Source organism: Mobula hypostoma, chromosome 1 (genome assembly GCF_963921235.1).
Source record: "Mobula hypostoma chromosome 1, sMobHyp1.1, whole genome shotgun sequence".
NCBI lineage: Eukaryota > Metazoa > Chordata > Chondrichthyes > Myliobatiformes > Myliobatidae > Mobula > Mobula hypostoma.
In genome coordinates, this window is record NC_086097.1 from 82,295,455 (window position 1) to 82,307,616 (window position 12,162).

At 43.8% G+C, this 12,162-nt stretch overlaps 1 protein-coding gene across 1 annotated transcript in view; it reads left to right on the forward strand.

The window, feature by feature from the left end:
* Positions 1–4,284: 4,284 nt before the first annotated feature.
* Positions 4,285–12,162, forward strand: part of rab15 (RAB15, member RAS oncogene family) — a 244,735-nt gene continuing 236,857 nt past the window's right edge. The window contains exon 1 of the mRNA XM_063051754.1: positions 4,285–4,710. Coding sequence (XP_062907824.1) covers positions 4,587–4,710 — 124 coding nt within the window. The 5' untranslated portion in view covers positions 4,285–4,586. The remainder of the gene's footprint in view (positions 4,711–12,162) is intronic.

Consider the following 12,162-nt stretch of genomic DNA (forward strand, 5'->3'; position numbering starts at 1 on the left):
AATCAGTGCCTCTTATCATCTAATACACCTCTATCAAATCACCTCTCATCTTCTCTCCAAAGAGAAAAGCCTTAGCTCGCTCAACCAATCTTCATAAGACATTCCTTCCAATCCTTGCAGCGTCCTGGTAAATCTTCTTTGTACCATCTCTAAAGCTTGTGCATCCTTCCTATAATGAAGCGACCAGAACTGAACACCATCTCCTAAATGTAGTCTGTTAGGGTTTTATAGAGCTGCAACATTTCCTCATGGCTCTTGAACTCACTCTCCCAACTAATGAAGGCCAACACACCATACGCCTTCTCAACAACCTTATCAACTTGCGTGGTATCTTCTAGGGGTGTATGGATGTAGACCCTCAGACCATTCAGTCCAGAATCTTGCTATTAACCCTGGATGATCGCCTTCAAATTTGACTTTCCAATGTGAATTACTTCACATTTTTCCAGGTTGAACTCCATCTGCCACTTCTCAGCCCTTGAAAGTTCACACAAGTAGAACTGCAGCCTCATGGCCCTTGAGTCCCGCAATAAGTGTGATCCAGAATCTCCGGAGGGGAAGGCCCTGAGTCCTTAGCCTTGCTTGTTGCTTGGCGGCTGGGGCCGGGGTCGAAGCGCTCAGCAGAGATGGGTCTCGGTGCTCGGTGTCGGAGGGCTGGTCGGAGGCTCGAAGTTTTCGGACGGACTCAGAGCCAGCTGTGGTCAGGTGCTTCCTGATGCTGCATTGGCAAGTTTACGGCGCTGGAGGTTCATGGCAGGGAGAGTTTCTCCCTTCTGCCGCCTGCGTGAGATGATGGGGCTATCAGGACTTGAGACTTTTTTTTACCGTGCCCATGGTCTGCTCTTTATCAAATTACGGTATTGCTATTGCTTTGCACTGTTGTAACTATATGTTATATTTATGTGGTTTTGTCAGCTTAGTCTTGGTTAGTCTTCTGTTTCTGTGATAACTTTCTGGAGGAACATTGTATCATTTTTTAATACATGCATTTCTAAATGAGAATAAACGAGGACTGAGTGTCTTCATAATCGAATCTAAGTGCTATCCGTCCGGAACTTGCACATATTCCCTGTGAGTGCATGTCTTTCCTCCAGATTTGCAGTTTCCTTCCACACCCACAGATGTGTGGCTTGGTATGCTGGTTGGTACAATAATTTCCTGCTGTCCTTTACCATTAACACATTGGTGATGGTGGGAGTGCGTGTGGAGCTGATGAGAATGGAGGGGGGGAGAGAATGAAAATGAGGATTAATGTGGATGAGTGATTGATGGCTGGTGCAGATTGGTGGACAAGAGGTCTTATTTCTATGCTGCTCGTCTCCATTACTCAAGAAGGCTGACAGAAGATGCGGTACTTTTCTGAAAGCACAGGGAATTGAGTAGATGAGACCTGAGGTATTATAATCATGATCATATTGAACAGTGGGGCAGGTGTGAGTGGCTGACTAGCTTACTCCTACTGCATTACATATTCCACCTGGGTAGCCACCAACCTGATGGTATGTGTCAGTCCATGGCCTCCTCCACTGCTGCGATGAGGCCACACTCAGGTTGGAAGAGCAACACCTTATATTCCATCTAGGTAGCTTCCAACCTGATGGCATGAACATCAATTTCTCTAATGTCCAGTAATTGCCTCTCCATCTCTTTCACCATTCCCCATCCCCATGTCCCTCTCTCACCTTATCTCCTTATCTGCCCATCACCTCCCTCTGGTGCCCCTTCCCTTTCCCTTTTTCCATGGTCTTCTACCCTCTCCTATCAGATTCCTCCTTCTCCAGCCTTTTATCTCTTTCACCCATCAACTTCCCAGCTCTTTACTTCACCCCTTCCCCTCTCCTGATTCCACCTATCACCTACCACCTTGTACATCTTCCTCCCCTCCCTTCTTACCCTGACTTCTCAACTTTTTTTTACCAGTCCTGATGAAGGGTCTCAGCACAACACGTTGACCGTTTACTCTTTTCCACAGATGCTGCCTGATCTGTTGAGTTCCTCCAGCATTTTGTTTGTGTTGCCTTGGATTTCCATCATCTGCAGACTTTCTTGTGCTTGTTACTGCTACTCCAGTTTACCTTGTGTTCTTGTGTTGTTGTTCTTATTCAACCTGACTGGGTCCCTCTAGTACAGTGGTTCCCAACCTCCAGGCAGTGGACCAATACTGGGCCACGAAATGTGCAGGGGTGCAGCAGTAGCCGGAACGCATTCAGCACATCTTTAAGAAAAAAGCCAAAATAAACAAGCTAATTAATTAGGTGCCACCCAGAAGCCAGTCTTCATTAGAGGAACTGAGGTGGAGAGAGTCAATATCTTTAAATTCTTCGACATTAAGGATCGACGTTTCTCACTCTGAAAAGTGTCCGAGGATCTGTCCTGGGACCAGCACATAACTGTCATTAAAAAGAAAGCACAGCAGTGCCTATACTTTATTAGAAGTTTGTGTAGATTCAACATGTCACCTGGATCCTGACAGCCCTGTCTTTTCAGCCTGTCTGGGCTGGCGTTTAAATTGACCAAACAATTGAACAGCTAAAGGCTCCAGCGCCCTGGAAGGAGGAGTGAACATCGCGTAGAGCAAGTGAAATCATCAATCGCCTCTCATCTGAGCCGACATTTACGTGCCGGGCGGCACCTAATTAATTAGCTTGTTTATTTCGTCTTTTTTCTTAAACATGTGCTGGGTGCGCTCCAGCTACTGCTGGACCCCTGCATGCTTCACAGCCCGGTATCGGTCTGCGGCCCGGAGGTTGGGGACCACTGCTCTAGCTACTTTACTACCACAACTCCAATCTGTGGGAATGTTAAACCTCAATCAAACAATTTGTTTGCTGACATTTTGTATTAAACATACTGATGCTAAATTAGTGGAAACTTGACCGCATGCATACATTTCCATGGCCAAGTTTCATGCAAATTAGATAGAACGTAAGACCTAAACAACAGATCCATAGGTCAGTTGAAAGTGGGGGTTTTGTTCAGATTCCCTCAAACACCTCAACTTAGGTGAATCCTGCTTTCGAACTGGACATTGCAAAGAATGATATTTCAACAAACACTGTACAATCCTATCGAATGTTGAAAGACCTCGATAGAGTGGACGTGGAGAGCATGTTTCTTATGGTGCAGGCGTATAGGACCAGAGGACACAGCCTTAGAACAGAGGGATGTCCATTTAGAATGAAGATGAAGAGGAAAGCCTTCAGCCAGGGAGTGGTGAATCTGTGGAATTTGTCGTGGTGGGTGGCTGTGGAGGACAAGTCATTGGGTATTTCAGGCCGAGTTTGATTAGTCAGGGCATGAAGGGTCACAGGGAGAGGTCAGGAGATTAGGCTGAGAGGAAAAATGGATCAGCCAATATAGAATGGAGGAGCAGACTAAATGGGCTGAATGGCCTAATTCTGTTACTATATCTTATGAAACAGCTGCAACTATATTAGTGAAATGACGAACGTTCTGGTCATCTCCAGGTTTCACATGAACGGTAACAAACCACATCGGGCCATACAGGCCAAGTAGCTTCAATGGAAAAGGGTGCAGTCGATGTGGCCGAGACCTTTCAGAGGAACTCTAACTCTACCGAGTCCTGCTGAAGGGTCTCGGCCGAAACGTCGACTGTGCTCTTATCCATAGATGCTGCCTGGCCTGCTGAGTTTCTCCAGCATTTTGTGTGTGTTGCTTTGGATTTCCAGCATCTGCGGATTTTCTCTTGTTTGTGATCGGGTCTTACAATAAGGTTTCTATATAGCCATTTAATCATAATATATTCTTCGTGGCCTTCAACTGCACTTGCAGCAGGGAAAAAACGTTCTATCAATGATTTAGGGTTACTTTGTTCTGGTGAGGAACGCAGCAGGTGCTGGTTTTAGCTCTGCTTTGTAGATGAATTTTTTTTTAAAGCTTCTTTAGCAGGCTGAAAAAAAAATCTGTATTTAACGTTCAGTGTCCACTCTCCAATTTAAACCCGGGGTTAACATGTTCCTCAAGATTCGTGACAGGGAAGGACGAAGCACGAGGTATCCAGAAAAAAAATAAACGAGGAAAGCTGAGCGCATAGGGAAAGGGAAAATCAAAGGGAGCAATTGGACCAGCAGGGTTTGACGATTTGAAACCGACGGCTGAAATACCCTAACAATGGGTTTAAAGAGGAGAAGTGGCGTGGGGGTGGGGGTGGGGAAGGGGAACGGCTTTCCCAGTGGAGAACCGCTGCCTGGATTGCAGCTTCTGTGAGGTGGAGTCCCAGGATCCGCGTCATTCATCGCAGCCTCTGAGCATCTTCCAACACCCACCCTCGCGTCTCAGTGCGAGGTGCGGGGAGACTCCTCTTCGCGTCCTAACACTCACATCGCAGGTAGCAGAGCCGCGGAGGCGAGCAATGTCATAACACCTGTTCAGAAAAATACCAAAAGTACCCCAGATAGGAAACAGGAAGGAGGAATTGGAGAGTGGATAATCACGTTATATTTTTAAAGGGAAGCGAGCTGCCTGTCCGAGGCAGATATGGGACTGGAGCTGTATAGAATAGCCGCGATCGGGCTTTCGCAGCGCGGTTAAGCGACCGACTTGCCTGTAGCCCATGAGGACGCACAATGGCCAAACAGTACGATGTGTTATTCAGACTGCTACTGATCGGAGACTCCGGGGTGGGCAAAACCTGTCTTCTCTGCCGGTTCACGGACAATGAATTCCACGCTTCACACATTTCCACTATAGGTAGGAGAAAGAAACTGAGGAAGATGTGTGTGTTTGTGTGTGTCGTTATGTTGCAATACTGTCAGGCCGGCAAATGCATCCAGTTCTCAAGCCTTTTGTCTCCTACATTGGTCAAGAATAGAGTAATTGGCATCGTCGGGATGGGCAAGGGTCGACAATCTTCTGGAAGTTCCCAGTTCCTGCATGTTAAATTGATCGAGTTAGTTGTCGAGTTTTAGGTTAAAATCTATGCGGATTCCCACTGCTAGCTTTGAACGCACCGCTCCGGCAGTGGGGCGATACTAACTCAACCTGCCCACTCACGGTTGGAGTGTTAGCAAGGAGCCCGAGTCTTGTAAACAAAAACAATTAAAGTAATTACTAAGTGTGTGTGTGTTGTGGCGGCGGAAAAACTGATGGTAAGGAAGGGTTTGTCTGTCAATAAGGCGGACATCGTGTTGCGATGGGGGTCAAGTAAGTGGAGACCCAGTGGGGTGGAACTGAATGCTAAGGTCATGAAACACCAAGACATTCCCAATGTAAAAGCTTTGGAACAATGGATATATTTGCAAGAGAACACACAGTGCAGATGGTAAATTCAGCATCATGAATCTCCAGGGATGTGAAGTATGAAATTATACAGAGGGAAAGATGGGTGATGGAATGATGCAGCACAACTTACCTTACAAGGATGAAATTGGAAAGGAAATTAGAAAGAGCAGAGAGGAAGCGTGAAGAAAGAATTGAGAGGTAAAATAAAGACCAAAATTATATGTGGAAGGAAAGCAGTCAACAAAGAAACAAGCAGATTCTTCCAGAGACCAAAGTGGTAGGTTATGTGGACAAATAGAAGTTCTAAGTAAACACTTTGTGCCTACCTTCTCTGAAGAGCATTATGGTGGAGACATTGTCATGAACCAGGCAGAAAGTACAGTATTACAAATGATAAAGAGAGAGGATATATTAAAAAGTCTAGTGGATAACTTGCCAAGGCTGGATAAAATGTATCGCAGGTTTTTACAGCAAGCAAAGCAGGGAAATACACAGGCTTGTCTTTTTTTTTTATTAAGTGCAATCATGAACAATAGCCGGATCAGAAATGCTGATCAAGTCAACCAGTTCCCAAAGAGAACCCTGACAGGCCAATCAGATGGTTCACTGCTGCTCAGCAATAGAACACAGAAAATTCTTATGTACAATTAAAAAATAGTAGAAACACTGGAGTCATGATGATCATGATGAAGATGCTGGAGAGAGACATCTATACACATGCTGTCCATAATTCAAAGAGATCGAAGGATAAGGTTGCAGGGTGACAAAACGTGGCGTGAGCACTTGGAACTAAAAACTAATCCCTACCGGGAGAAAACAGCACCTGTTCTTTCCGCACTGTTCTCCAGCAGTTTAAGGACTAAGTCCAGCCAGAATGTAACTCACAAGTGCTCTTGAAAGTCAGGTATTAACCCTACCTACCAACAACCAATCATTGCCATCCTGGTCCCCTTCATGATAGCTTATGAAGAAGCATGTGACTTCCCTCCCAGAGATGATAGGTGTTTGTGCACTGGACTCTCGAAGGCTTGGACCCCATCGTCACAGATGTTTCCAACCACAGCATCTGGAAGGCTGTTCCAAGTTCTGATAGCACAGTGAAGGAAGCTTCTATCCAGTGTGTAGGTTCTCGCATCGGGCATAGAAACAGCATGAGCAGGCATAGATAAACTTGATCGTGCGGTGCACCGTTTCTCATAAGATGAAGGCAGCATGGCGCGAAGGTCTGCAGGGCTGTGGCTGGTGTGTATTTTAGCACAGTAGCTGCAGCAACCTGTCGTCTGTGGTGTAAGCTACTGATGGCTAGCTTCTCACCAGCTGTGGCTTCATCTACACCTATAATCCTCAGAGCCTTTCTTTGAATGAAGTCAAGCTGCCTGAGGACACTCTGTGAGGCATTCATCCATGATAAGCAGACATACTCCATAAGATTTCATACCTGGGCTTTGTAAACTGTGGCTCTGCCCTCTTTGTCTAGTTTGGATGCTACTTTCCACAGAGCTCCAAGCCTTTGTCTGGCCTTGTTTGAAATAGTGGAACGGTGTTTATCCCACACCAACTTGCTGTCAATATTAACACCAAGGATTACTAGCTCCTTCTTTAAATCCAGCTTGTAGTTCCCAAAATACAGGTCGGGGTTAGATGGATTCCTCTTCCTAGACATCACCATCGCCTCGCACTTAGTAGGCTCCATTGTCTGTTATTTGCGATTGACTTTGGCTGCAAACAAGGTGCTGGAACACTGGGGGCTGAGCAATATGGTATGATGGTTTCAGAAGGTGAGAAAATGAGACAATAAATAGAGGCCAGTCAATGTAACATCAGTGGTAGGAAAGAGTTCTGGGATGATATTAATCAGCGTTCAGAGTGAAACAAAGACCATTAAAGGTCAGCATGCGTTTGGTAAAAGAAGGTTTGTCCAAATTGAAAGTATTAAGGAGATGACATGTTAGCTTAATGAGAGGAAATGATTTGATGTGGCTGGCTTGGATTTCTGAAAGCATTTGAGAAAACGATCAGAATTCCAGGGGATGCAAGAAGTGGCAACCCAGATTTAAATCTGGCTCAGTGACAAAAAGCTCCAAGTTGCAGTGACTGGATGCAGTGATTCTCGAGTTCCTTCTGCAAAGATTGTGGGGGTCTGGAAATCACTGCCTGAGATGGCGGTGTAAGCAGAAACCCTAGTCACATTCAAAGGGCATCTGTCTAAGTCTTTGAAAGCCCATATTATAAGGCTGGAGACCAAGAGTTGGGAATTGGAACTCACGGGCCCAACACCATTCACTAGTCTGGATAACCCAACGGTCTCATGAGTCTGATTCTATTGATTCTTGGGTAATTTTGAGAGGCATAATTAGAAATTGAACTAAATTGGTAGATATTCTCCAGCAAGTTCCCCAGTTCATTTCTTTTCCTGAGGAAAGACCCAAGGTTTGATCGATTTAAGCAGTGAGCTGAATTGGAAAAGTGGCCACAGGCCGAATCAAGGCAATGGGGCTCGGAACTGAGAGCCTATCGAAGTGGCAGGGACTGCGTCCCGAAATTTGAATGATTTAGGCGCCATGCCAGGTTGGAAAGATCAAGGTGCTGGGGTCAGAGGGAGAAGGGACAGGCTGGTTCAGCCGGCTGCTCCACCAAGTTTACTCATCTCCGAACTGAACAGAGACTGTGGGCTGCAACTAACAGGCTTCTGAATCGGCCACAGTGATGCCTGGCTCTCTGTCTGTGACTCACTTTCATGAACTTATGTTCTGAATGATATTTGCTTATTTTTATTGTTTGGTTGATTTGTTCTTTTTCTGCCTGTTGGGTGTTTGATGGTCTTTCGTTTTAATGGGTTCTATTTGGTTTCTTATTTTAGTGGCTGCCTGTAAGGAAATGAATCCCAAAGTGGTATAATGTATACATATTTTGATCATAAATGTAATTTGAACTTTGAACTTTTCCACCAGTAGCTGACTAGAGGTCACAGTATTGGCAAGAAGGGGGTAACACTGGGAGTCCTCAACGCTGACTTCAGTCTCCATGGTCAAGCAACAGCAAGGAAACCTCCCTCTGATGGTCATGTTTGATTATCCTCCTCAACAGATGAATCAGCACTCCTCCATGTTAGACTACATTTCAAAGACACGCTGAAAGTTGGAAGGACAGAGCTTTCTGGAAGTAAACATCAGGTCAGCCTGTACCTGTGGGGAGAGTAAATAGATCCAACATTTCAGGGCAGAGATCTTTCATCAGCACCGCGAGTCTGATCTGAACCTGAAACATTGACACTGTTCCTCTTTCCACAGATGCAGTCTGACCTGCTGGATATTTCCAGCACTTTTGGTTTGTTTTAGATTTCCAGGTTCTGAAGTTTTGGTTTTATTTTCACCTAAAATTTGAAATCACTGATGGCAGAATTCACTGGATTCATCTAGGGTTCCTCCAAGCTCCACCACTGACTGAGGTGGCAGAGTTCTGAAGGACATATGTTCCGGATTGTATGGTGGTGGGATGTTAGACAATCAACACATAGGATTGAACTACTTCACCTTGTCCTGACTGGTCTTTCTATGAGAAATGCATCAATACATGACAGCTGTAACCGCTGCCTAGTCCATGCAGGAAGAACGTCCTGTGTTCGCATCAAGCATGAGACAGAAGTAACAACAGAAATGCTTAGCACAGTAATCTATAATGATGTGGCCTGGCATATCCCACACTTTATCACCAGAGTCAAGCCAGTGGTTGAAATCTAGCTCAATTAAAAATGCAGAAGGACACTCCAGGAATGATATCATATACACCCTATGCAGGATACCAACATGGTGAAGTTGGTGCTGTGCTAAATATCAAGGTTAACATTCAATAGGCAGAGCCCCACAACAGATGGACAAGGTCAAGGCTATGCAGTCTTGACCCATCCAGTCATGAGTGGTGATTGTTAATGAGAGAGGGAGGCTTCAAAAATATTCACCAAACTCAACAATAAAGAACCCAGTCTCTGAGTGATAAGCTGAACTAATTGCATCCATGTTCAACCAGGTTACTGATTGGATGATCCATCTTGGACTCCTCCTGCGACTCCCACCACCAGATAAACCAGTCTTCAAACATCTTGATTACTTCCAAGAATAGGTGAAGGGGTTGGATATAGCACCGGCTTTGAGATCGATCAACATCTCAGCTATAGTTCTAAAGACATTGATACAGAACAAACTGCATCTAGGAAGTTAGCATCTACGCAACTCTGTGCAAAACTGTGTATACTCGGTTCACAAAAAGCAGGACAAGTCCCACATATTTGGTTAATTATGTCGCAACTTACTCAGTGTATTCCTAATCATAAAGAAACTGATGGAAGATGTTGTCTGGCATTTCTGCCAAGTGGCACTGTCCACAAGATGCTCACCAAATCCAGTTTAGGTATTACCAGCGGACTCAGTCTTTGAGCGTACATGGAGCACCAAGAACTGGATACAAGGATTGAGGTGAAAGTATCTGGTCTTACTAGCAAGAATGCACCTGACTACGTATGGTGGCATCAAGGAACTCCAGTCAAATGTAAATCAAATGACATCAGGAGGAAAAATATCCAGTTGTTGTACTTTTTGGATATTCACTAATGGTTACTTAATTACCATTCAGAACTCCACAAAAGTCTATGCCTGCATGCGACAAGACAGACAACGATCGGGTATGGCTTATTAAGGGACAAATAATCCTCTTGCTATGGAATTATCAGGTAGTGGCTTCTCTAGCAAGATTCAGGTGCATTCTTGGTATCGAGACCAGGTACTCTCACCTCGATCCTGATATCTAACTGTTTTGTCCAGTCAACTAGCTTCAAAATTCAATTACATTTCACAACCTGCATTCCACCCCCAACCCCAATATTAACATCGTTAACCAAAAATTCAGCTTTCCCAAATACATTAACATCCTGGCTGCAAAAGTCGGTCAGAAATGGGAAGCAATTTGTGTCCTGACATCCCAAAGCTTTTCTGCCACCTGGAAGGCACAAGTCAGGGGTGTAACAGATTTCTCTCAACTTGTTTGGATAACTGCAGCTCCAATAACACTCAAAAATATCAACACCATCTCACCACCACAATGTGGTGGTCATGTGATAATTTTTCAAAGCAAATTCTTGTTAGCAGCACCTTGCAAAAAAATTCTTTTAACCATCAGGTATTGCCATCCTTTCTCCATGACTGCTTTCCTCTTGCAGCTAATAGTGGATACGTTTAATATCATATGAGTGGAATTATGGAAGGGAAAATATATTTTCATAAGTAAGAATAACTTTGGGCAGTGGATCAGTCATTGGATTGGAACTCCCAATTGACTCAGTATAACTTTGCAAGGCAATGTGTGAACAGAAGACTTGCTATTTTTCTCTGAGAAAAACCATTGGAAATTTACCAGCATTTGAGTGGTTTGTTAGATACAACCAGGCCCGTTGTTTAGCATTTGATGAGAAACTGCAAGTAGTTGGGAAATACTTTTGTATAAAGATGGCGATGGTGAAAATTAGCATGAAATAAATGTGATTAAAAGGGAATTGAAATACCTTTGGAAGATATGAAATACCTTTGGAAGATATGGAGGGCATGAGAAAAGTTGGTAAAGTGGAGCAGAATGTGGCAGGTGATGAGTGAAAAAAAATGAGGATTGTGAGGTAGTGGGCCCCAGAAAAATGTCGAAAGAACTCCGTGGGTCAGAGTGCAACCATGAAATAGGTAATTGATGTTTTAAGGCAAGTCCCTTCATTTGGACTTGACTTGATTCCAGATGAAAGGTCCTGATCCGAAATGCCTTCCTTCAGCATTTTGTGTGTTGCTCCAGATTCTAGAATGTGCTATCTTTTGTATCTCTCTTGATAGTCCTTATGTACCTCAAGTTCACATTCTAGTTATTTGTCATAGGTATACATAGCCAAGGTTCAAATGCCATGAAAATAAGCTTTATGCCGCAGTTGTCTGTTAAATTACATAATCTTAAATCAACATGAATTATACATAATTTACAGGACTAAATAAAATAAATCTGTAACATTACAAGATATGACAAGATTACATTACAAAAATCTATAACATTGCAAGACTTTGCCACTGCCTCAGTTCATTATCTGCTGCTGAATTTACTTTATGACAATGTTATAATAGACTCATGCCTGACTCTCTTATTGTATTCTCCATAAATTGAATCATTCAGAGCTCAATTCCCAAGGTGTAAACTTGCACAAAATCCCAGCATTACATGGCTACAGTTGCTGACCTACAGTGGTCCGTTAAACAATAGACTGACTTCAGAATTATCCCCCATGCTCAAATTCAAGGTATATTAAAATTGATGGTTATTTATAGAGGACTCAAAGTTCGTCTAAAGACTGAAGATACCTAAAAGCACACAGTCACTCAGGCTGCGTCTGAGGAGAGAGATAAACAGAGTTAATATTCTGGTGGATGGCTTTACATCAGGATGAGTCATTGCAAAGAGGACGTTCCACAGTGAGAATGAATTATCTCCTTAGAGCCAGATCAGTGATGGATGAGCTTGGCTAGACAGAAACTATTTATTTATGTACTTCCACCTTTGGCTTTCTAAGTAGCAATCATGTTTTACAGCAACTACCTTTTGTTTTCATGAATTTAATATATTCGTGTCAGGTGATAATGCTTACTTTTCAGAAATGTCTCCCCAGTGTGCTTAAGTAAAAAACAGACTAAGCTGGAAATATTCAGAAGGTCAAGGAGCATTGGTAGATGGAGTAACAGAATTAGTGTTGCAGTTTGATGACCTTTCATCAGATCTACAAGAAAAGCTATTATGCCCTTGCACCAAGTCCCATTGAATGCTAACTGCCTTAACGTCCAGTACATTCCTCCCATCTTTCAGGAAAGGCTGCTGGAAATTCCAGGCTTCAGACATTCCTGA